The sequence below is a fragment of the Guyanagaster necrorhizus genome (genome assembly GCF_019112545.1).
Source record: "Guyanagaster necrorhizus MCA 3950 unplaced genomic scaffold BT62scaffold_11, whole genome shotgun sequence".
Classification (NCBI taxonomy): domain Eukaryota; kingdom Fungi; phylum Basidiomycota; class Agaricomycetes; order Agaricales; family Physalacriaceae; genus Guyanagaster; species Guyanagaster necrorhizus.
Window position 1 is genome coordinate 937223 of NW_025064890.1, and position 24022 is coordinate 961244.

The following is a 24022-nucleotide window of genomic DNA, read 5'->3' on the forward strand; positions in this document are numbered from 1 at the left end:
ATAAAACGTCAGACGACAGCGAAGAGATGACGACAAAGGTCGTAGGGCCAACTTGAAGAACAGACTGGGGCGATAACTACTTAAGAATGACTTGATATTAATATAGCCATCGAAAAAAAAAAAGTCCAAACTTACCTTTGAGGATACGTTGAGTCATTTTTGGGAAGCGCAACGACCAGACACCAGTGTAGATTCACTCTTTAAGTAGATGGGAAAGATGTGTAATACGGCCAGATACGGTCCGGAAGTTGAGTTACCGGAGCTGAAAAGTCGGTGGCAGCTAATTTATCCTCGCCTCCACCTTCCTCCACTCGCCATGCTCAGAATGCACGCAGACTGATATCAAATTCCTTGATGAAATACCATAGTTCACTTCTTTGTACCTATTCAAAAAGGGACTGGAGCTTCGGGGGCCTGTAGGACCTGACCTTGTGAGTTCGTTATCTCAACCGGATTGATACTTGAGCTGATGGTGCCGTGTGCCAGGGAATGAATGCAGCATGAATGATCACCAGTTATCAGGGTTGCCAATATGAGGTTTCAGCGGGATCATCATAATCAAAATAACTAAATGATCGGAATTCCTGCCAACTTCAATTCACTCCGCATACAATCGAGAGTTTTCTCGTAGCCGCAGTAGCTTCTGGATTCTGAGTTCACGACCGTTTCAAAATGCTCGTGTTATCCCTGGATGTGCTATTCTTCGTTCAGATGAATGTCTATCACCGGTACATTAGCAGAGGGCAGAATATTCCATGGCTTACAAGTGTCTATCTCGATCATTTTAGGTGGGTGAGTATCTCAATTGTAGTTCTTGCATTTTCGAAAAACAACATATGACGCAGACGAACACTGACTTCTTCAACAGGTCCCACGCAACGGCATTCATCAAACAAGGACTGGCAGATCGGAACCATCATTTTTAACCAGTTTCGAAGATGCTCTCGACCGTCGACAGAGCCCGCACCTGAACTAGCCTCTACACCCGCTGGAGAATCGTCACGTTCGCTCGTTGAAAAGGTTCGTGACCACCAACCGATTCAGACTACGCAGTGAGATTGAAGCTCACAGTTTTGCTACGTAGTACTTCGACACATCTCATTCAACATGAGCAACGCAGAACAGCTGCACTCTTCCAGCGATTGCACTCTTCCTCACAGCCTCCCAGAGACCGTCATTTCCCGTACCTCGTCCAAGCTCGCTGACGAGAAACAGATGAACCCATGGGACGGGTACGAGAACGACGAGGTGCCTGAAAAGGTACAGCCGCGCTTGGTGCGCAACTTGCGCTTGAAGGCGTTTTCAATCTACCGACGACTGTTCTCCGTGGTCTTCATCACGAACATGGGAATCTTCGTCTCGTATGCCATTCGGGGATACGATTCGCAGAAGATCGCGCTATTGGCAGTTTCGAATCTCTTCATTGCGATCCTCATGCGACAAGAACTAGTTATTAATACACTGTTCGCGGTCGCATGTGCAGTACCTCAGTCGTATGTTACTTCCACTCCTGTGGATGGGAATGGAAATGACGCGTATAATAGCTGGCCATTTTGGATTCGTAAACTTGTCGCGCGGGTGTACCATAACGGAGGAGTCCATTCTGGAGCAGCGGTTTCCGGTACCATCTGGCTCATTCTTCTCGCCGTTCAAGCTACGAGAGAACTCGTAAACAACAAAGGAGTATGCCTTTATATCCATGCTTCGTATCTAGCGCCCTGATAATCTAATTCATTTTAGACTTCGGTCGCAACAGTCGTACTCACGTACATTATTCTAGCATTCTTGACGAGCATCGTCATGTTCGCCCACCCCACTCTCCGTGTGAAGCATCATGACGCGTTCGAATGCGTTCATCGATTCATGGGATGGACTGCAACAGCACTGGTGTGGGCACAGGTGAGGGCATGTTATTATTTACTCTCGATCTCCTGTTAACGCGCTGGCGGTAGGTCATCTTACTCACGAACGATTACAAAGGCGAGAAGTCCCTTGGCAACGCTCTCATCCACTCGGCGCCCTTCTGGCTGATGATCGTTCTGAGTTGCTCACTAATCCTTCCGTGGGTGAAACTGCAGAAGGTCCCCGTTCGTAGCGTCGTCCTCTCCGACCATGCCGTGCAGTTGTTCGTTGACTATGGTAAGATGTCATTCCTTCATTGGGCCTTGCCTGTTCTCAGCTGCCTTTCAAAGGCCCACACCCAGTTCCTGGGTCATTCCAGCGCTTCTCTACGGATCCATTAAACGAATGGCACAGTTTCGCCACGATCGCGATCCCTGGAAAGACCGGGTTCTCCATTATCATCTCTCAGGCAGGCGACTGGTCGACGGAGATGATCACGAACCCGCCGAAAGATATTTGGGTACGAGGAATGCCGACATGTGGACTGTTACGGATCGTACCTCTCTTCCGAAGGGTGTTGTTTGTCGCTACTGGGAGCGGGATTGCACCGTTCACGCCTCACATCATGAGTGGGAAGGTCAACCATAAGCTGTTCTGGATGGCACCAAACACACGTGCCACGTTCAGCGATCCGTTGGTTGATATGGTATTAGAGAATAGTCCTGGAGCGGTTGTTTATGGTGATTTTATTCCTATTATCGTGGTGTTCATCGTGCTTACCTCGCCTTTGCAGATACGCGGAAGCATGGGAAGCCGGATATCATTAAGCTCACTCATCGTCTAGTGGAGGAGTTCAAGCCGGAGTGTGTTTGCGTGATATCGAACCAAAAGTTGACGGAAAAGGTTATTTATGGTCTTAGGAGCCGGGGAATGCTCGCGTTTGGAGCTATATTTGATTCTTAAATTACTTTCATGTATCTAAATTTCTTATATTGACTTTAAGTCAATTGGACAATTTACGATCTAGGAATGTTTCTGGCGATCACCTTCACTGCCTTTTCGGCACGGAAACAGACATTCTGAAAATGTTGTGACTTGCAATCACCTTTATGTGCTGCAAAAACGGGATAAGGAAAACATGATGAAAAACTTGCTATTTTTGTCACTCTTTTTATATGCCAAAAACAAACTCTTCCGCAAATGAAAAGTGGTTTCCTTTGTTCTCACATTGGGGGATGCCTTTTTCAGTTCAATTTTTCTTGCTGTTTTCCTTTACAAAAAAGAACATGGAAATGATATCATTTATCAACTTATTTTACTGAGCTTATTTTTACTATTGCAAAATTAAATAAAATGTCACAACATTTTCAGGTCCTATTTTTGTACCGAGAAAATGTACCAGTCCCAGCAGTGCTTAACAATAGGCTTCTCAGACCTTCAATTCGGAATTATGAGAACAAAAGCCCTCGAACAGATATATCTGAATTTCCAGACATGTAGCCTCCTTACAGATGCAATGAGAATGACAGAGCCCAGAGAACAATCATATTCAAGGTATCCAATGTATATAAACGTCTGGTATAATGTCAATAAGGCACAATGAAGCGGTAACAAGCATTCCGGAAGAACTTGACTAGGACATAGTAAACGCGTCAGCATATCCAACAAGATGGTCCAACACTAGACTTACCAGCTCCCGAAGGTACTCCGCCAACTGATCCGTCGTCACACATCAAGCATTCATTTACTGACTAAATCACACTGTCAGCACAGACCCACACAAAGAAATGGTATACTAACAGGAGCGACAAGGTGATATCACCGTTGACCTTGGCTTGGATGGCAATCTCAACCTCGAGGTTAAGGTCCAAACGAAGTTTCAACGCCGCGGGGGGTGCGACAGCCTGGCGCTCAGAGCGACCGACGATTTGTCCACCGAGGACGGAGGAAGATTGGGTGGGTGCGAACTTGGTTTCTGGGGCAGACATGTTGATACTGAAGAAACTATACAAGCAAGTCAGTCCTTTTATATGAGTTCGGGCCCCTGCGGAATGAGGGTACTAAGTAGCAACGGGATTCTCGGGCCGTATGGCGCCTCGTAGTAGCAACTTAACTTCTTTCGGTTTCGAAGACAAGGAAGCTGAAGTCGCAGATACGTAACCCTTTTTATTTCATAAAAAGCTGCGTGGACCAGCGTTCGGTTGACATCTGTCCGCTGAAAGGTTCGAGGCCTTCGGACGGGCGGGGACGTGGAATGAACTGTCCCAAATGATTGCACTCTATTTTGTAACCCTAGCTGCTTTGAGCGATTACTCAAACATAATGTGAAGAGTATGTGTGTTTGTGGGTCCAAGGCTCTAGATTAAGTTTAGGCCACGAGAGCCAATGCAAGGGTCTAGGCAGCGCTTTTTCTTTTCGTTGACTGTCATCAAGAACCATCGAGGTAACGGTCGCCAACACGTGTTCTTGACTAACTTCTGCACCAGAACATAGGCCAGCGGTGCCTCGGGTCTGAAGTAACGTATGTATCTCGTCATTAGAAAGAAAGTTCCTGGTATCAGGTGCCAAGTATTTTCTTACTTGGAGGGACATTTGTGGACCATTCGATGTCAAACGTTTCGCTGAAATGTTTCGATGTTTAGCCCCATGTAGCTGGGCTCCTCCAGGGCCATAGTAAATGTTGCTATGGAACGGTCTTGGAGGAAACAGCTCCAAGGGGCCGGTTGTAGTCGGCTGGACTGTAAATATCGCTGGAAATTTCATTTATGTTGGTCGTGGCAATTTTGAGATGAATACAAACCTCGGTTGCAACGTTAATATGCGTTGAATTGGCAAACCAAAAGAAAAACGCGTCGGATCGCAAGCCTCACGACCTAGGCGTGTTTAGCCGAATCTTGCCGATCGAGCATTTTTGAGCTCCGCTTTAGTGGGACCACCTGTTGAGGCTCGACTCATTTAACTTACCGACGCGACTTGGCTGGATTTACCTTGTACCCAGATAAGGAATCTAACAGAAACAGTGCAGCGTAAGTTTCTATCAGTGGACTGCGCGAAACTGAACCACAATTTTCTTTTAGATGCTACTACTATCTCAAGAACTCATCGAACACATTATTGATCTCCTCAGTGACGACCGTGATGCACTCATTTCCTGTTCCTACGCCTCTAGGGTCTTCTATCATCGTACCCGAATGTATCTCTTCTCTTCTGTGACATTCACACAGTGTGGCAGCTTTCACGACCTATCCAGAGCAAGGCTCCTCGCTGAGATGCCTCTGGCTGCGAGCCAGATAAAACAGGCGCAAGTCGACCATTACGCAACTATATCTACTCTCTTCTCGTCTTCTCTGTCGTCCCTCGTTTCCTTAGACCTAAATTACGTTCGCTTTAGCGAACCCAATGATTTGCACATGGCCGTTCTCTCCCTCCCTCTTCTCAAAGAGCTCAATCTCAAGCAATGCTACTTTGAGGAATTCGAGTCGATCATCCCAAGATCGCCACCCGATGGCCCTGTACTTGAGAACTTGTCCATTTTGTACACGAAAGCGTCAGTCCTCCTGGATCCATTGATGTCGTTTCGCAGCGTGTACATGGACTCTCTCGTCAAGCTGTCTTTGCAGAACCCTTATTTGGATGCAGATTTGAACCAATTAATTGAGTACTCGCGCAGCGCGCGGAAACTCAAGATTCTCCGTCTAGCGTGGATTGATTACGCTGGTAGGCAAATCCAAGTCCGGGCCGAGAGACCAAAAACTGATATCGAGGCATTGTAGTTATTTATACTAATCCTCCTACTCGACTTCTTCATTTGACGAAGCTGGAAGAACTGCATGTTGGGATCACCCATCAAAGGTTCAGCGCGGACGTCGGGATCATGCAATGGCTCATGCAGTCCCTCCTACAGCCGGAGTCTAGCGGGCTACGCAGACTCATGTTACGCATTTTCGTCCAGCACGATACGGCATTTTCAAACGATGGCGGGATGTGGACGTCATGGCCGCAGATAGATAACGCGCTGCCTATGACTAGGATTGACGTTGTTTGGGTTTGCAAAGGATATAAGGATGAGGATATGGATCGTATAAGTCACGGGATGATAGCCTTGGTCAGACGACAATTCCCAGCAGCTCATGAAAGAGGGATGCTGGCGGTAACCGTGTGTGCTTGATACGTCGGACGGCAATGCTCTTTGGCATGAGTTACTCAAGAGTTCCACTTGAATCTTTTGGCTCAGATAACCATGGGTTCTTTTGCACTGACTGTGGTACTTAGGAGCAACTGGATCTTCACCGAATACCTTGCAATCATTGTAGTAATTATGATATTGCGGTTACTTATTGTTTTGTTCAAGTAAAGAAAACATAGGTCGTCGCTTGTAACAGTATTCAGTATTGAATTTCTAACGAACGCTCGGAACCCGAGCTAATAAGCGGCGTCTTTAAATAACTCGCGGGGCGAACACACGAAAATCAATGGAGATAAAACTAGGAATAATTTAGGGACGTTATGCTGGAAGGAGAAAAGGCCGCTTGGCCGCCGTGTAATATAAACTTTAAAGGTTCTTGTTCGCCAGAGCTGGACGGGTAGGCGCTGTCCTTAGAAATACGTCGTTAGCGTGTGGAGCTCGCGACACGTCGGAGCGTTCGCCGACTTCCGGTGCTCGCAGCATGCCACCCCTAGGCCCGCATGTTTCGTAAAGGAAGGTCAACTTCGAAACCACTTAGCAATAGATGAATTAATTGTCACTTCTCGCATCCGGAGTGCCTAAGTGGTGATAACCAAATTGAAAGTCATTGCGGCGTAAGCACATTCCCGGGGCCGTTTATTTTAATCTTAAGCCTTCAAAGCTGAAACTTGGTAAGATTCATGGATTTATGAAGTGAAAAATAACAACGCACCCGCAAGGAAGCTCAATTCGAGGGTAAACGGCACCAAGCTACGCGGCTGCTGAAGACAATAACCCTCGGCTAAATTGACGGGGTACTGCGAACCGAGCGAGAAAGTGCTCTAAGAAGGGAGTTGTTCCGGGGAATCCAAAGCGGTGCGACGTAGAATGGAAGACATGGATGAGCGAGTGTCGGGAAGCACCCAATCTCACGAGAATGCGCTTCTGGGTCTCGACCTAGACGCGTACACATATTGACTACCTTTATGAAATTAGATCAGGACGAAGCATCATGAGACCGCGCGAGGTTAGTACGTACCGCGCACTCCTCCCTCCGGGTGAACAGCTTTGGTTCCAGAACGAGTGAAGGTGCTACGGCGGGCAGCCGACGAGCGAGAGCAGCGTCAGCTACAAAAGCCAATCCTGTCAAAGGTCCTAGTTTCATCGGCAATGTCTGCTCCAGAAACTGCTACCAAATTCTCTTCTCCCTCTTTCGCCTCTGTTGGTGGACAACAAGTCGCTGGCCGCTCCTCCAGGCAGGCTGCTGCGCCCGCTAAGGAGGCCTTGAAGCTCCGTTTGGACCTGAACCTCGAGGTTGAGATTGCCATCCAAGCCAAGGTCAACGGTGACATCACCTTGTCGCTCCTGTGAGTATATGCTAATGCATTCGCTGTGGACTGGGCTGATTTTTGGCGTCTAGCTCTTAAAAGTTGCATATGAATGTAGTTCGCCTGTAGGTCTGTAGGGCCTCATTCCAGGTAAGTTCTTGCTTATTTTGTTTGTCGGATTCGTTCCTGATGACTCTGCCGTAGAACAGCTTATGCCTGGTGGCGAGAGGATTGAATTAGCTGAAGACGTTATATGTGAATGAAAGTGTACCGTTGTTACGCGTAGCTTAGCAGTCGTGAATCCATTCTTGTCCATAGCATCCATTTTTGTGAGACTGGGAAAGATTCCGGGTCAAGCTAGGTGTGCAGCAGGCGAACGATCTTTATCATCAGATAAGTTGGTCTCGAGACATGGTTCCAAGCTTGAGATGCTGTTGCAACGTAGCCGTCATAAAACCAGATGAAGTCCAACAGTGAGGATGTACTGGGTCGTGGGTGCTGTGTCGAGCATAGAAGTTGGTGGAAGAGTGACTGATGAGTTTCAAATGATCGATCACGACGACGACGACGACGACGACGGCGACGACTACCACGACCACGGCTAACGGGCTCTACCAACAGACTGGTAGGAACTTTATGCCATCGTGCCAGAGCATTTAACCATTGCAAGACGAGTCAGTAATGAGTACCTCTGACATGATAACGACAAGCGTATACCTCACCGCATCAACAGCGCAACCCACTGCGTACTCGTCCATCGTACCTTGTCCTGGTAAGACGCGATGTCCCACTCCTTGCTCCTCACTATCATAACTTCGAAGGTCATCATTCTCCTCCGTGAATCGATAATCCATGTTTCTCTATTTTGGTGCTCGACATGGTGCACTGAACTTGCACCCCAAGGAGATTTATCATGACCAGCGGTCGCTCACACGAAACCTGGCAGAGGGTAAATGGTACAGGAAAGGACGTGTATAGTACGTGTCGCCAATGATTACCTCTTCAAGTTCTATCTCTGAGCCTTGGCAGTAGGAATTTCCTTCTGTGCTTCGCAAAGCTGTTGTTTCCAATAACGCCCGACGCTGTCAACGCAGCGGTTAATTGTCCAGGTCCACAGAGCAGTTTGCCAATGTCATTCTTGCAGAACAGATGTATCCCATTGGCAGCCTATTATTATGTATGTATGCACTCAAATGAGCCTTGCAGTGATTCTACTTTACCGCCGCCGCTGTGCCCCACGGCTAGAGTGCTCCCTGACGGGTCGTGTTCGTTGCACCGTCTGCCAAGACCGAATTTGTTCTACCGTTCCTACAAGAACACTTCAATCTCGATTTTGTGAAGATTGCGGTCAATGCACGACGACTGTGGCGTGCTTGCGCCAGAGGGCAATCGTGGAGGTGGATGGACATCTTTATAAAGAAGTCTCGTTATACCGGCCTTCTTGGCCTATCCGTGATGGAAAACACGCTGAATTATTTCAATGGTAACCTCTTTGAAGAAATATTGGGAATTTTGCTCATATACTGGACAGAATTCCTTGTTCGCATGGCTGCTGTTGTTTCTTAATGATCTAACGCTTCAAGCGATAACCACAAACGCGCGTCTTTTCTACCACTGTACATTCACCGGCATCGTATTTACGCTAACCCCTATTTAATCGACAATCAAGTTCACAATCTAAAGTTCTACTCCAAGGAGAAATCGGTGTTTCGTACACTTGTTTTGCCCGTCCCCTCAGACTGAAGTAATCGAGTCAATTTACTGCATTTTACATGCGAACAATCACTTTCTGTAATACATTTGCAAATGCATAAGTCTTTATCTGTTTCTTCAATACTTATTAGACAAGTCAACGAAACGCGTAGGAGCAAGTGCGAAAATCTTTGTTGCCACCGTCGTCAATAGTAGCTCTGTAACCGACCATGACGCCTTTGACTACCAAGCGAGGGACCAGGGAACCAGTTCGACCTTCCTGTCGAGCGTAGCACTAAGGCTAAAGGATGGATATCCAAACTTTTAGGCATCATACTCTGGACGTTTTGTCCAGGACATCGCTTGACGCGTGGCGAACCCGCGGGTGCCTTCATGGCTTGTTAGTTGTATCTCATGCTCTTCCGTGGCGCCTTTCAGGTTATCTGAAAATTTACTGTTACCCACAATGGCGGGTCATCATTCGCCATAATGAGCAGTTGTTATGTTTCAGACAGGGCGTGTATCAATGAAAGCAGGGCGTAAATGAGAGTACAACACGACGCCGAGCAAGGAAGCGATGTATAAACAAGACACAAAGAGACATGAAGGATGGACGAAGAGACGTCAAGAACATCAAGAGTTATACGCTTTGGCATACGACAATTTGAAAGATCAAGAGAAACAGCTCCTTCTTGATGTTCTGTTCCCCTGTTATCGTGTTGTAAGCCTGGAGGTCAACAAGATCAGCAAAAGCGAAGAGTAAAATTGCGAAAGAAGGGTACCGTGTTCAGACGGAAGGGTCTCTGAAGCCCTGGCGACAAGCAGCCTCATCGAGTCGATGGTGGAAGAGAACTTGTTGGAGGTGTCGCTCGTAAGACACCTCGTCCTGGATATCCACCCCCAGCTTCGCAGTGATCACCAAGAGGTAGAAATAAGTGGAAAAGCCGCCGGTGGGGATTGTGAAGAGCACCCTGTACTCCCAGCAGCTGTTCCCCTGGATGTTCGATATGGAAAAATGCGCCCACCCATTCTCCTTCGCGGTGGGCTCAGGGTCGGCAGGCAACTGGAAATGCCCTTCAAAAGCAAGTTGGGCTTTATTAGGATGGCCATGAGTGATAATTTCATGAAAACGAGGCTGACGGACCGCGGACACCAGCACTGGCGATGGGTGAGGTCAGAATCGTTAAGGTCGAAGACGTAAAAGAGCAACTTACTTGGAAGACATTGTGAGACAGAAGATGAGTGTGGAGGAGACTTGGGAGGGGGTGAGGGCACAAGAGACGGGAGCATGCAATAGAGTAAACGGCCGAAGGATGCTAAGCCCCTTGAGAGAAGATGCAGTTAAGGTCATTCAGGTCAGTGAGACTCTGACAGTACGATTCCGAGTCCATCTGACCATCATTCATAATGTCGGTAATCTCTGTTCATGAGCCAGCGGTTTTCTAAACTCTAGACTCTGAAGGCCTCAAAGATGGTATCTGCGGAAATATTGGCCAGCTTAGTACGCAAAGGAAACTCCAAAAGGAGTGATGACTAGACGTTGTGGAACGTATCCACGAGCCTGTACAACAGAAATTAATATTGATCAGGAGACAAAGTAGCCATATTTCCGCCCACGTCGGCATCGTTCCATGGTTTCTAGGTCAAAGCATATCGGCGCAAAAGTAGAGTCGAAAGCTCTTCTTGAACAGGGAGGCCAGCCACATTTTCTGTCGTTTGAAACTCAGAATTATGTTCTTCGATGCTAGTGTGACAAGGCTTGGGAAATCGAAGTCAGTCGGAGAACGAACGAAGAGAAACCCCGACTTGAACGTGAACAATTACAATACCGTCTAAACCAGTTCCAGAGAGTCTGGGCATCGTTAGGCCTTTGGTACGCGCCATACCATGCGCATAATTTGACGTTTGGACCGGTGTTTTAGAAATATGGCGAGAGGTCTATCAACATGCCGATATATAACTCCGAGTGGGTGCAGCTCAGAAGGCAGGGCACAGAGAACGCGCCTCGACCATACTAAGCATTCCGGTAGTAGCGAAGGTACGCGTATTACCCTTTTGTACCTACACGACGAGTAGTGAACAGAATACGTCCTGAGTAGTGGCCGATTCGGATCCCAGAAATTGGCCTAACACCACTGCTGATGGAGGTGGATCCTGCGATACTTCTCTTGTGGTAAGTGGTATTATGTGTACCAAAGCTATGCCATAGAAATTCAGAAAACCATCGGAAAGACGTTGGTACTGGCACAAGGTCCCAATCAGGCAGCCTGGTCAGCAACATTGACGTGATGGTCATACGCTCTGGCCACAGAATACAGTGATGATGATGTGCACGAAGTAAGTACTCGACGGCTCGGATGACATAAGGAGCTATTTTAGCTTCAAAGACGCGTATCGTGAGAATATCACTCTCAGAGCTCTGCCTGTGGTTCTGGTAACTCTAGTATTATTCCTTGGCCTTGTATCCTAATTTCCTAAATGCCGATTCCAAAAGACAAGCAAAACCCTGATATAGAACGGTCTATTCATCTGGCTTGTTGATATTTTTCTCTGAGTCGCCAGGATCAAGCTTCATACCATGGTCTAATAAATGCATATGACAGTGTACCAAGGGTCCTTCAATATAAAGACATTTCTGAAGGGGTTTTGGACTCTGGGTCCGAGTCGGCAATATTATCTCAAGCAATAGTCGGGATTTTTCTCCACCACGCATTCTCTCGAGGTTCGTCTCCTTGTTTAAACATGAATTTTCGGCTATATTTATCCACCGATGTGCTTTACCCTTTATTTTCGTAAGCCGTTCAATGCTGTCTCTGAATCCCATCCCTGACGCCATTTGAGAAAATTCATCGCCTGTTCATGAACAGAGATTATTGACATTTTGAATGGTCAGATGGACTTGACCCCTCATCGCATCGCCTATACAACTCTTGCTTGTGCCAGTCTCTCATCCAGAGCGCAGAACAGCGCCTCCCGAGTTTTCCCCAAACTCGTCTATAGGCTACCGCAACCTACTCCATAATGTCCCACAAGTCGCTCTTTCGGCTCTCTAATGCTGAAGGTTCTGTACTCACTCACTGCCAGAGCTAATTGTCCGTCTGCCTTACTTTCTCATTTGGAACCCCTACTCATCGTCATTCGTATGCAGCCGAGGCCGCCTTCGATGTCGTTATCAAGTTGCGTGAAGATCTTCGGTCCACCTCTGTGCAGATTCTGCATTTCACTGACCATTACGTTCATCTGGATCCGAAATCTTTCGACTGGAGCGGTTTCAAAGCCGCCATCGATAAATACACTGGCTCCGACCTCAGCTTTGACTTGTACAAGACCACGACTATATCCCAGTCTGATGCGACAGTGGACCGTAATGGTCGACAAGATCGCTCAATTCCTCCTCCAGGCCCTCGGTGTCGTAGCAGACCTAAACGAGTTGACGAGGACCATCGATATGACCTTTACCAACTTGAAGTCTGCAAAGAAGAATGGATGGGCCAATTTCTCCTCGTCCAGTGTCCAGGGCAACAGCTCCTGGGAGTACAGGGTGTTGTTTGCACTCCCCAATGAGGACGTGCATGAAACCGCTTTCTACAGCTTGGTGACCACCATCAAGTTGGAGGCGGACATCGAGCATGAGGAGTCTTGGTGGGGTCTTCAAAGCAGCATAAAGAAGAACTTCTCTGCCATCATCGACTCGATGAGGCTTTTCGTTGTCAAAGGCTTCAAGGACCCTCGGACTGCCGCCTGAATGTGGCCTACTAGGTACTTTCGATTCAAAATTTTACCTTTCACCTTCACCACGCTCATTTGTCTTCAGGCATTAATATCGTTCTGTCTTGAACATCAGTATGGACCATCGACAGCATCCTTTCCTTTTTTTTGTTTGTTTCAACCTACCGTCGCCGCTCCTTACTTATACCTTCAATTTCTTTCCAGTTCCTACTCAGGTCTAGCATCTGTTTCATTTCTAGTTACTTTCGCTTACTACCATACATGAATCATGGACTTGGATTCGTATAGCTAGGTATGATTCATGGCGTACTCCTTTAGTCTGTTTGAAATACTCTGAGTGATTAAGAGTCACTTTCTTCCTCTGAGTGACAATAGCGCCCAACTTGGCGATGCGAGTAGCTAGGAAACGGTATCTTTGCACAATTTCAGCGGAAAGGATAGAGGGACTGTCAGTCTTACGACGGACGTATATCCAGTCTGCGCAGCAAGGGGATGAAGAGGCGGATACGGGTCCATACTTGTGTTCGTTGCTCTTCCAGTCCGCAATGAGATAAGATTTCTAGCGCAAACAGTCCAATATGTGATTCTTCTTGTCACATAGAATAAATTCTGGCCCTTGAGAGGAAAGACGAGATGGAACTAGGTCATTTGAACGAATTTTAGGCATTCCGGTAAGTTTCGACTGTTACGATAAGAGGAGATTACGATCTAAGTGAGTCCTTCTAGCACCTGCTATGAGGCTTCATCTGTGATGACCAACGTTAGCATTTATGAGAGTGTTTGATAATATTGTCCTAACCTGAACAACTGTAAAACCACAACCACAATTACGCTCAGTGTCGGCAATTTATGTACTGATGACTGATGATAAGAACCCGGAGCTTCCGAGTCCTTTGGCTCCTGTGTGGACCGATTTGACTTCTAGGACCAGGGAAGAGACGGAAATAGGTAAAAGAGCCTGGGGATGGAGAGCGAGTAGGAGAAGCAGATCATTCTTCTGACATTATTGTCGATTATTCGTTCCTCAGCTGGATAGAGTGGACCCCGACGAAAGCGGCGTCTTGTATATGAGAAACCGAGGGGAGGCTGGGGAAACATCATTTGCATGTCATGGTGAACGCGTTGCCCAGTGGTCTTGGCAATGCGAACGATGTGTCCCCGGTCCAAATCAGACCAAGGGGACGTTCAGGGACAGCGATTGCGTTGGGCTCAGTATGTCTTCAATGGAAAGGACCAAACTGCGCCCATCCTTCTGCTAATCCAAGCCTTCTTTGCGTCGTCGTCGTCGTCGGTATGGGAGTATTTCATAGAACCACAAGAACTTAATGAGCTCAGTCTGCGGTGTTTTCCATAGGTGGCGGTATTTTCATTTCTTCACGAGGAACTGGAGCGGTTGAAAGGCGTAAATTTTAGGCGCCCGCATGATAAGTAGTGACTCACTCAAAACTGCTATGTAGCATCAATACGTTTACTAGAAGACATCTACTCTGGTTTCGGTCTTGTTCACCCGAGAACGCGCCAATTCAATTTATTGAATGCAAGCCGGGAAAATCAAGAGAACCGATATTGTGCTGCATCTGAGAGAATCAGTCAGATATCAGGATGGACCTCAGTGTGCCTATATTGATACGCGAGGTCTGTAGGTGAGTCTTTAGTGCCAGCCAGGCTTGTTTGCGCACAATAGAACGCACCAGACATGTCGTTACAGCTGAAACCAGTGACTTGAGATGTCCTTAGTTACCAGAGGTCGGGTCAAGAAAAGAGAGGGCGATTTTTTAGAAAATATTGAACGTTGGTGATACTTGGTCTCGTCGTCGTCAAGATCGAGGGTGGACGCAGAGTGTAACGTCGATAATAGTGGGGCAGGTAGGCAGACAGTAGCATTACACGGGACACAGGAAAGAGTGGCTGAGTTTCAAATGATGACCAAGAGACTTAGGGTTGCTATCATTGACTTGAACACCATTCCATCAATAAGCGCATCAATTATCTACTGAAAAGTAAGGTCCATAACAGAACTACGCTTCCGTCGACGACAGCAGAACGCCCTTGTCCGATATCTATGTATTGCATGATACAACTATCGTAGAGATGCTACGTTGTGCTGATCCTGGCATACGAAAGGATTTATCACCGAATATTCAAGGATCTGCATCGAATATAGTCCTACGAGTCGTATATGTCGGTAGCCGAAGAAACAAGGAAGAACCGAATCATTTAGTCTTGGTAAGTAGTATTTCTTTCAGTTGATTGCCGGCAGGACAGACAGCCCCACCGGCCGGTATATGTTCTATACTGAGGTTAAATGGACTTTCACAATAAACCTCAGGTGAGAGACAGATACAAACTGATAGCTATCATCTTTGCGGACATCCCACACCGGTTCGTTCATTACCCCAAAACGAAGCATACACCGAAACACGAGCGCCTGGAATTCAGTTTTAAAATATCACCAAACTGCATGCCGACTTCAAGTTACTGCCTGCATTCCATAAAGTAAAGCTTCCTCGAACGCGTGTTCTCCATGCTTTGTGTTACTTCACTCTCCTCGGAACCATCGAATATGCGCTCGTCCCGCAATACATTTCACCTGCCTCGGTCGTTCTACTTACGACAACGAAGCCGCTACTCCCCGAAGTCTCTCGTTAGTTGCCTGGACGTCGGGTTTGCTGTCAGCTCTCTTCTCCTAACAATCAACCCAGAATTTTATCAAGGTACGAAGCTCAGCCGAACAAAAAAGAAACCAGTTACCGTACCTCAATTCTCGAAGCACAAGCTGTAACAGGTCCAGAATGCAGGTATCGGAACGCCGGACATCTACGGAACAGCTGAGGCAAATGCTGCTTGAGCTCTTCCATGTTTGCTTCATACTCTAAGATTTTATTCTCTCGAACCGCCAAATGGGATGGGCAGACGCGTTATTTGCATCGGCTCGTATCATTGACATCTAATTGTCCCCCCATACATCCAGTCATTTGTAGCAGCGCCCACCCCATATTACGACAACCGGGACGCATGTGGTGCGCTCCAATTTGATATGCCTCCTCACCAGACAACCTTTACGTACCACAAGATTTCTTCCCTTCTCCCCAAAAGAGGCGACAGGACGCGCATAAAAGGATTCCATCCCAGCTAACAAATCCTCAGCTTCAGCAATCATGTCTGCCCCAGAAACTGCTACCAAATTCGCACCCACCGAAACCTCCTCTGTCCTCGGCGGACAAATCGTCGGTCGCAACCGACAGCCTGCCGCACCCGTCAAGGAGGCCTTGAAGCTTCGTTTGGACCTCAACCTCGAGGTTGAGATCGCCATCCAGGCCAAGGTCAACGGCGACATCACCTTGTCGCTCCTGTGAGTAGATCCCGATGCGTTTATCCCATGAACTAGCTGATTTCCGACGCGTAGTGAGTAAATGCCTTCTCGGGCATGAATACGGCGGGGACGGTCAGTCATAGGATACCAGGTTAGCCTGAGTTTTTCTTGTCTTCGGGGATTAGTTGCTGATACCGTGTTCCATTGCTAGTCTGACTTCTCTGGTTCTTTGAGCGGGAGGGTGGATATCATGTGTGGAAAATTGTACCGTTGTCAATATTACGCCTAGTGCCCCAATCTATTCTTGACCAACCTAATGTGAAATGATGAGAATAAGATCCTAGTCTCCATGCTATGACTTGGTATTGAGATGCAGGCGCTTTTGAGGGGTAGGTGTCGAAGATGGATGGCATTGAAAAAGATGTTGCAATAAGACTCCGCATAGGCATACAGAAAGGCGGACTCATACGTTCTTGCGATTACCGAGACTGAAATGGTTAGGCTCGATGCGTAACTTACCGGGACCCACGCCCCACCGCATTTAATGTCAAACATATATCTGCTTAATCCGAGCGTGTCTTCTTGTTGCAGTTGAGGACTAATTTGCTGTTATCTTCTTCCGGATAACGTGCGAATCTATTTCTGCACCTTCCATGTACTGAATATCAGTCAAGTACAGGAACAAAGTGCCGGCATGGGACAGCGCAAGCTGATCCATGTTCGGACGGGCAGCAAGACACAAAGCGCTACCAAAAGGAGTAAATTGACTCTTGCATGCAATAGATACGGGGACTCGGAAAAGTGAGATATCCAAGCGCTCTTTTGTCTGCCTCAAGCCGCCGAGTCGCCATGCCATACATAAATTGTTCTTATCGCAAGTCATATTTACCTTCATTTCGGGAGCCTAAAAAGTTGAAGATAAGCGAATCTACCAGAAAAACGGTTCCTCAACATGCATTTAGAGGATGCGTAGAACAATTTGTCCGTCACCAAAGTAACAAGTAGAAAAACTTTGCAGTACGACACTCACTGACAGAAAGCGAGATGTTTTGATAAAAGGGTCTCCCCCCCTTCCCCAAACCATCACTAGAATTGATACCTTAACAGCCGGCCATAGTATGATTGTCACGAAGATTTGCTCTGAGCTTGAGATGACGTCTCAATAACAGAAATCCAAGCGACACGCAACGAAGTCCTTCATTGCTGATGACTGAGGCACCCGTCTCTCAACAGTTAGGAACACCCAGTTTTGCTTACAGTCACATAAAGGGTTGAATGGTCAAACATGGATTGGGAAGCGACGCTACAAGTAATGGCACATCTGTTACATCTCTTATCCACCATCAAAACATCGACGAGCACTACAGGTGCAAAGCGCTCAGTAAAACAACACCCGACGACGACGACGACGAAGCCAAGACTAACCTGATGAGTTATGACCAACCTTCCCGACTCAGTCAAGTACGACCGAAAGTTCACTCACTATGTGTCAAAGTTTAGCCTGGTCCACCGGATAAACGCATCGGATTATACTCACAGGAGGGAGAGAGTGATGTCGCCATTGACCTTGGCCTGGATGGCGATCTCAACCTCCAGGTTAAGGTCAAGACGGAGCTTCAAAGCCGCGGGAGGAGCAGCCTGGCGCTCGGAGCGACCGACGATTTGTCCACCGAGGACAGAGGAGGATTGGGTGGGTGCGAATTTGGTAGCGGTTTCTGGGGCAGACATTGTTAAAGAATTTGCTGGTCGGTCAAGGTTCTTTTATACGAGAGCGACGATTTCGAGGGGAGAAAATTTTTGGAGGCCCAGAGCTCTCGTGGGACATAAGGCATGTTGTAGTGTCAAATTAGGAGTCCTGTGCTGCACCACCTGTATTCGAGCTATCGTAAGCTTGCAGCAATGAACGTTAACTCTTACCGACCCAGCGCACGACAGACATCACACGTTGCATGAGAATGCTCTTCTTCTCCATGACAAAACTATACCTGGGTCGGACGCAGAGAGGTAAAAGAAGAGCGGTACGGAGAGAAACGGTGGTGGTGGCGGCTGGCGAAACTCGGGCTAATTTGTTGCAATAGGTCGATGAGCTTCGAACAATACCGAGGCAGGCTGACTCACGAAACTGTCATCCCGTCGAAGGATCTTTTCTCGTCATAGCCCATTCTGAACGCACCGAATGCTGCTGCGTTTTTGATGTAAAAGATAACGAGATGGGGTGCGTCGAGACGGAACGTCGCATTGGTATTTTCCAGAAATGTACTTTGGGGAATAAGATGTGCCTCGGGTACCGTTGCGCGGAATTGATGGCATATGAGTAGCAAAGTCGTGGATGGCGGTGAAGGATAATGATAGTTGTAAATCAAGCCGGGCCTTCCCACGATGTGCTTCGTGTGGAATTTTGGACCCATACATCTGGCCATGGCAAAATTGTGTATTACATCTCCATTACATCTATCTATGTTCAGAATGGTCCCTGGCTCCGAGTCGCAGACAGCGACTCTGCAGCATGTTTTTTATGGAATAAGAACCGTTACGTAGTCAGTAACTTCTTGCAGCTTCGAGACGAAAACAGTTAAGTTGCTCGGACAAGGCACCCGACTTGTTGAACTGCAATATGGCGCAAAGATACCCTCATTTACACCGCGGGTCGGTCGATCCTTGTATAAAAGCCTGAAGACCAAGGTCTCTATTCTTCATCAGCATAACATGTCTGCCCCAGAAATCACCTCTGTTGCCACCCGCTCCAACCAGGGCACCGTCGCTCCCAAGGAAGCTTTGAAGCTCCGTCTTGATCTCAACCTCGAGGTCGAGATCGCCATCCAGGCCAAGGTCAACGGCGACATTACCCTCTCCCTCCTGTGAGTCGATGACTATCGCTGTCTTGGGTGCCCCCATGCTGACTGGTCATTTTTACAGCGAGTAAATGTCTCGTAGGACCGGAGAGAGCGTAATAGACTTTGGTTGTGTTCGGGTGAGATTCACTTTGTTGAGGACTAACCGTTCTCCATCCTGATACCCATCTGCCTAGGACATCACCATGTCGATTACCTTCTTCCCTTTTTTCACTTCTCCCTTTCACCGACATAGCATTAGTTAGTATTCCAAGCTTATGCATGTAGTACATACCAATATCAGTGTTGCTTTGGGGGTTCTATACTTTACAGGTCTGCGTCCAGCCAATAAGTATTCCACCGCGTGCCAGTGAGGCTTGCTAACCGCCAATGGCGCTCCTTCGAATACCAGGATGCCCCTAGTATGCTGCATGGAAAAGGTTCAGTACGGCAGTTTTGGTGGCTTGATTTACATGATGACTGCTAGCAGGGATAGAGAAATGTTAATGTCTCGACTTGCCTCCTAATCCAAAGTGTGCAAGACATGGTTCTGTATATGTGTAACTGGTACGGAAATGATGAACCATCTGTCGACACAGAGAAAGTCAATGAAAGACATAATTTACGAATACTTGTGGCATACTAGGTTCTCCGCTGCCGACGTGCATAATAATACAGATTATACTTCGAGAACTCCAGGAACTAGCCTCCCACTTAGCTGTCCTGTACGAACCCTAGACAGAAGAACGTCATGGAGACAGGATAAGTAGCAGGGTGGATGCACAGTGGAGGCCAGACAAGACGACGTTCAACCCGGAAATGACAAAGGATTGTCGGCACATTCATCGCCTTGCAATCTAGTCGCCACAGCAGTATGAAAATGCATACTTTCCATGAAACCTCCAACACCGAGTATTTGATACTTAGTAAGCTTGTGCAGGCAACGCTCTTCCACCCTTTTAGACGCACTTCGCAGTACCAGATCATGTGCGGTACGGGTTGGACAATGCCCGGCTCTCCCGAAAGTGGCTATTGCCATCAGAGACCTGGCGTACTCATGCCGTCGAATCCTTTTCCATTATCTTCTTCAGCTTCAAGGGGCAATGTTGCGGACCGGAGTAGTGGAGAAGGGAAAAAAGTTAATGCACAGACTGGCCGATTTAAGATGTGGATGTGGATAAAGAAGTAAGCCCTTCGTTCATAGAGAGCAACATAGCATGTTAATAATGAGGCCTAAGATTATACATCCAGAAACGATAGCGGAATCCGTGAAGTGCTCAATTAAGACTGGCAGTCATTTGGGTAGGGTAGAACACGCTATCTACATAACAATGCCAGAAGGACTTTGAATAAACAAGACCGTTTACGTACAGAGAGTTGCGCGTCACCTAAGCATCAAAGGCCCTTGATATGCACCAGGGGCGTTGTTTTCTTTCTTACACTACGAAGCACTACGTGAACACGAGCTCTACGCAGGGACGTTGAAGATAATTGACCCACAGATTATGGATGGAGGGTGGATTGAATCGGTGAGGATGCCCTTATAGCAGATCTTAGAGCTCTCTCTGGGGACAATTTGGAGATGGGGTCAGCCAGTACGACCCACCATGTGGAGACTGGTTCCTACTTGGGGATCCGGATAAATACGAGATATATGTGACTGAATGAGATAGTCTTTAGTTTGTGTACGTCCTCTACTGTCCGAGCGATAGATGCTGGCTAGTGTTTATATATCCCCCCCAAGCCTCGTCTCATTGGTGTGAAACTGAAGGGTTACGCCCGCTTGCTTTAGTCTTCAGCAGTGGTATGATGCCTACAGGATGAGGGCGATGTAGGCCTTCATACTCACAAAGTTTATCGAGAGTCGAGGCAAAAGTGCCTTGATACATGCTTGTGGCCCGTGCTAGTGCCGTGAATAAAATAAAATAAAATTAAAGCACACTTTGATGCACAACAAAATTTTGGCTAAAGGAAAACGTTACATCTTCCGTTGAGGCGCTGGAGCAACGATGGCACTTCTGCCGAAGACATGAGTGGAGAACTCGGATGTAAAGTAGACGTGCCAAAGACATCTCCAAGAGCCGCAGAGAGACGATCACGCCTCAGGAGAGTCAAACTCCATGCTACTTACTCATAGCGCCAGACCCAGTTGTCCGCAGGATGAAAGTGGCTGTCTTTTGTCAGTGACCCAATTAGGTGGATACTGGCAGGAAGTGGCGCCTTTGTAGTGCTGTGCGAGGGTATTGAGTGCAGGAAGCAGGTGCACGGGGGGGAATGATTTTAGTCGACTAGGTTGAACATAACCCTCAGTCGGATAAGTTCTTCGTCCATCAACAACAGAAACACGTGTCGGGTCCATTGTAGGTGTACCGCAGATACAGTAACAATTGATGAAGCAGCTGGAAGGAAATTCTCAGTGAAAACGGAGCGACGAGGAGCTCTCACTACGGAAGTGACCCCTCCACCTTCGAAACAGAGGCAAATTAAACAGCACAAGGCTTAGCAAGCTCCTCACAATGTGACTCTGTATAATTAAATGTGCGTGGAACTAGCATCAGATCCTCCTCCGCTGGTGCAATTTTAGGAATCACTAAGCTGAGAACGACAGGTCAGTTAGAGGCCGTCATATAAGAGATATATACCGAATAAACATGCAATACGTCTCGTTGGGAATGATAACATCTCAGGAGAATCGAACTCTACGCTATAAGCGTCGAATCCTCCTATCCGCAAGTGCTGAATTACCGCAGTCACAACATCTGCATTAATAAAGCTATACTTTAGCAAAGAAATAGCAAACATAATACCTAGGAGACGGTCAAGGCCAACATCATTGGAGTATGAAACACAGGAGCGGCTAGCCGGTAGGATGATCTGAGGTCCCAGAGGAAAGGCCATCACTGTCACCACGATGCGGGGTGAATAATGAGATATTGGCAGCGTCTTTCGCAGTTGAAGATCTTCCTGGTCACGTATTTGGCTGGGCCATTCAGCCTTTCCCTCCAGACACCTACATATCTCAGAAACATAGTGAAGAGGAGTGTTCGACATGCCAAAACTTGAACCGATGTAGCTTCTTTAGCAAACCCTGTCCAAAATAGCGGTTCTGTTGTAGAGTTTAGAGTTAAGTCGATGTCAGCGGAAATCATGGTGAGCCTAGAAGATACAATGAGGTGGAAGCATCCAACGGAAATGAGATGGAAAACAATTACCATTATCTTCATCCCACAATGCAAGCGATGCTGAAGAGCAGCAAAATGGCCAGGACCCATATTTAAAACTCCGCTACCATCCCCACCGGAAGTTCCGCTTTGAACAGAATACCTCAGTAACATCTATTCACCACCGCCAGTATTCGAACTATGCATCCTGCCAATTTTCACAGCAGCGATAACCACCTGATATCACTCGAAGAAATAGTCGGTCACGAAATGGATTACAGAAAAGCAGCGCTACGCGAAACAACAGTACATTCAATTAAATCCTATATCCACCATCACGCCCACATTGACTCAAGCAAATCCTAAGTACAGCAAACAATCAGCCAATTCCTAGCTATTGACAAGGCAGCCACAACTAACCTGAAATTCATGGCCGACTGAACCAACTGCACTCAATTATAGTGACATGTCTACTCACTACAGGCACACCAAATATTAGCCATGTCCATGGATGACGCGTCAAGAAATACTCACAGGAGCGACAACGTGATGTCACCATTAACCTTGGCCTGGATGGCAATTTCGACCTCGAGGTTGAGGTCCAAGCGGAGCTTCAAAGCCTCCTTGACGGGTGCGGCAGCCTGCCTATTGGAGCGGCCAACGACCTGTCCACCGACAGAGGAGAAAGAGGGCGAAGAGAACTTGGTAGCGGTTTCTGGGGCAGACATTGTTGTTGGATTAGAAACAACTTGCCCAGCTTTTATAGCATGAAGTCGGGTCGCAGCGTTTGGCTCCTCCGTTGCAACTAAACCCATTCTGGATTCCAAGTTTGCGGTACGTAACCCTCGCGATCCTGTGATACTTGGACTAATTCTGTGAACGCGCCTTCAAATCAAATAAAATGAAATCCAGACCAGAAGCGCCCTCACGGAGACTTAGATTATGCCGTAAAAGCGGGCGTGCTTGGAGACCCGACGCTCGCTCTTGCTTCCATTCCACGTCGCTGCGTATCTATCGTCGCGAAACCCACCGAATGTTCGTCGCAGAACTCGGCTCCCGAACCCTAGTTGCGGAAATAATGATCGATCGACAACGGAAGAGTGCGACACCGAGTTGGCCGAACACCTTGCGATGTCAGCCCGCTTTGATAGCTGTGCTTTGTCATTTCGGTACCTTGACATTCTCTACCATGAAGATGGTCTAATGACCATTCAAACTAAAGACCGGTCCCGGGAATAATTATGCAGTTCGTCTCTCCCATAATTCCTCCATTAACGCTGTTAATTGAAACACGAACAGATGTACCGGCGCTTTTGAATGTCATCATTTAGGCACCCGGGAAGCGGGGACGCGAGAACACTGAACCATCTTAATTCTTCCCGAACCAATCAAGTGGAAACAGGAGTCTTTCTTTCGAACGGCAATAATGGCGGAAATCCAGTTCTCCAACCACCTAGAGACGCTATGGCCCAGACGCATCCGAGGATCTGGACGTGACGACCTCACTGATGGAACGGGATTTGGGGACACACGACAGTCGCGTTTCCAGTCCGTGCCACGTTTGCTTTCCTGCGGGCAATCACCCCTGTGCGACCAATAACGGACTAGCCTTCCACCGTAGAGTCTCCGGTCAATCTGCCTCTCCCTCCGGTGCGTAAGGGCAACCATTCAGATGAGACGCTGAAGCTCAGATTGAACCTCAACTTGATAGTCGAGATCTCCATTAAGGCGCAGGTCAACACCTTTCGCTTCTGCACGGCATCAATTCCTGCTGTCTCTTTTTTTCTCTATTCTGACTCGGTTGCTAGCGGGAAAATCTAGGTCCCCTGTCTTTGGACTTGAGGCTAGCCTTGGTCTATTTCTCCTCTTCGTCGAGGCTGATACCTTTCTTCACAGTTCTTTTTCGTTTCTGAGATCCGAGTTGACGGGAGGGACAACTCGGATGAAGGAATGTATGAGTA

The 24022-nt window shown here is 47.5% G+C and overlaps 13 protein-coding genes across 13 annotated transcripts; 9 read left to right on the plus strand and 4 right to left on the minus strand.

Moving 5' to 3' along the window:
* The first annotated feature begins 721 nt into the window (after window positions 1-721).
* BT62DRAFT_93218 (uncharacterized protein) lies at window positions 722-2893 on the plus strand. Its single transcript, XM_043186305.1, has 8 exons — window positions 722-792; window positions 869-1020; window positions 1085-1493; window positions 1545-1683; window positions 1741-1899; window positions 1953-2139; window positions 2193-2582; window positions 2636-2893. Exons 3-8 carry the CDS (start codon window positions 1108-1110, stop codon window positions 2803-2805), a joined length of 1431 nt encoding a protein of 476 aa, XP_043040407.1. The 5' UTR covers window positions 722-792; window positions 869-1020; window positions 1085-1107; the 3' UTR covers window positions 2806-2893.
* Window positions 2894-3307: 414 nt separating this feature from the next.
* BT62DRAFT_1075651 (uncharacterized protein) lies at window positions 3308-3830 on the minus strand (the record flags this gene model as incomplete). The annotated part of the gene is made up of 3 exons (XM_043179135.1): window positions 3308-3475; window positions 3533-3593; window positions 3639-3830. 3 exons carry the CDS (start codon window positions 3828-3830, stop codon window positions 3429-3431), a joined length of 300 nt encoding a protein of 99 aa, XP_043040408.1. The 3' UTR covers window positions 3308-3428.
* A 965-nt stretch (window positions 3831-4795) lies between these two features.
* Window positions 4796-6276, plus strand: BT62DRAFT_931482 (uncharacterized protein). Its single transcript, XM_043186135.1, has 3 exons — window positions 4796-4868; window positions 4920-5559; window positions 5616-6276. The coding sequence occupies exons 2-3, from the start codon at window positions 4920-4922 to the stop codon at window positions 6008-6010; spliced, it is 1035 nt and encodes a 344-aa protein (XP_043040409.1). The 5' UTR covers window positions 4796-4868; the 3' UTR covers window positions 6011-6276.
* A 901-nt stretch (window positions 6277-7177) lies between these two features.
* On the plus strand, window positions 7178-7940 carry BT62DRAFT_919458 (uncharacterized protein; the record flags this gene model as incomplete). Its single annotated transcript, XM_043184159.1, has 4 exons — window positions 7178-7374; window positions 7465-7485; window positions 7622-7696; window positions 7802-7940. The coding sequence occupies 4 exons, from the start codon at window positions 7178-7180 to the stop codon at window positions 7938-7940; spliced, it is 432 nt and encodes a 143-aa protein (XP_043040410.1).
* BT62DRAFT_931485 (uncharacterized protein) lies at window positions 7883-9115 on the plus strand (the record flags this gene model as incomplete). Its single annotated transcript, XM_043186136.1, has 6 exons — window positions 7883-8009; window positions 8069-8107; window positions 8157-8312; window positions 8365-8486; window positions 8542-8818; window positions 8867-9115. Coding segments are annotated over exons 3-5 (522 nt in total), but the record flags the coding sequence as incomplete, so codon positions are not given.
* Window positions 9116-9814: 699 nt separating this feature from the next.
* BT62DRAFT_1005308 (uncharacterized protein) lies at window positions 9815-10252 on the minus strand (the record flags this gene model as incomplete). The annotated part of the gene is made up of 3 exons (XM_043177130.1): window positions 9815-10119; window positions 10172-10185; window positions 10242-10252. The coding sequence occupies 3 exons, from the start codon at window positions 10250-10252 to the stop codon at window positions 9815-9817; spliced, it is 330 nt and encodes a 109-aa protein (XP_043040412.1).
* A 1796-nt stretch (window positions 10253-12048) lies between these two features.
* BT62DRAFT_980494 (Volvatoxin A2 in monoclinic crystal) lies at window positions 12049-12772 on the plus strand (the record flags this gene model as incomplete). The annotated part of the gene is made up of 3 exons (XM_043189517.1): window positions 12049-12088; window positions 12176-12384; window positions 12407-12772. The coding sequence occupies 3 exons, from the start codon at window positions 12049-12051 to the stop codon at window positions 12770-12772; spliced, it is 615 nt and encodes a 204-aa protein (XP_043040413.1).
* Window positions 12773-13906: 1134 nt separating this feature from the next.
* On the plus strand, window positions 13907-15892 carry BT62DRAFT_1005311 (uncharacterized protein; the record flags this gene model as incomplete). The annotated part of the gene is made up of 7 exons (XM_043177131.1): window positions 13907-14047; window positions 14111-14158; window positions 14773-14982; window positions 15017-15037; window positions 15086-15194; window positions 15254-15400; window positions 15738-15892. 7 exons carry the CDS (start codon window positions 13907-13909, stop codon window positions 15890-15892), a joined length of 831 nt encoding a protein of 276 aa, XP_043040414.1.
* Window positions 15893-15914: 22 nt separating this feature from the next.
* Window positions 15915-16583, plus strand: BT62DRAFT_1005312 (uncharacterized protein; the record flags this gene model as incomplete). Its single annotated transcript, XM_043177132.1, has 2 exons — window positions 15915-16108; window positions 16523-16583. 2 exons carry the CDS (start codon window positions 15915-15917, stop codon window positions 16581-16583), a joined length of 255 nt encoding a protein of 84 aa, XP_043040415.1.
* A 757-nt stretch (window positions 16584-17340) lies between these two features.
* On the minus strand, window positions 17341-18130 carry BT62DRAFT_931490 (uncharacterized protein; the record flags this gene model as incomplete). Its single annotated transcript, XM_043186137.1, has 3 exons — window positions 17607-18130; window positions 17495-17551; window positions 17341-17430 (listed from the first exon to the last, which is right to left on the minus strand). Coding segments are annotated over exons 1-2 (194 nt in total), but the record flags the coding sequence as incomplete, so codon positions are not given.
* A 389-nt stretch (window positions 18131-18519) lies between these two features.
* Window positions 18520-19166, plus strand: BT62DRAFT_1075660 (uncharacterized protein; the record flags this gene model as incomplete). Its single annotated transcript, XM_043179136.1, has 3 exons — window positions 18520-18927; window positions 19004-19040; window positions 19098-19166. The coding sequence occupies exons 1-3, from the start codon at window positions 18776-18778 to the stop codon at window positions 19164-19166; spliced, it is 258 nt and encodes an 85-aa protein (XP_043040417.1). The 5' UTR covers window positions 18520-18775.
* A 3153-nt stretch (window positions 19167-22319) lies between these two features.
* BT62DRAFT_1075661 (uncharacterized protein) lies at window positions 22320-22914 on the minus strand. The gene is made up of 3 exons (XM_043179137.1): window positions 22596-22914; window positions 22482-22538; window positions 22320-22423 (listed from the first exon to the last, which is right to left on the minus strand). The coding sequence occupies exons 1-2, from the start codon at window positions 22874-22876 to the stop codon at window positions 22532-22534; spliced, it is 288 nt and encodes a 95-aa protein (XP_043040418.1). The 5' UTR covers window positions 22877-22914; the 3' UTR covers window positions 22320-22423; window positions 22482-22531.
* Window positions 22915-22928: 14 nt separating this feature from the next.
* BT62DRAFT_93699 (uncharacterized protein) lies at window positions 22929-23444 on the plus strand. The gene is made up of 2 exons (XM_043187227.1): window positions 22929-23307; window positions 23361-23444. The coding sequence occupies exon 1, from the start codon at window positions 22963-22965 to the stop codon at window positions 23263-23265; it is 303 nt and encodes a 100-aa protein (XP_043040419.1). The 5' UTR covers window positions 22929-22962; the 3' UTR covers window positions 23266-23307; window positions 23361-23444.
* The last annotated feature ends 578 nt before the right edge of the window (window positions 23445-24022 follow it).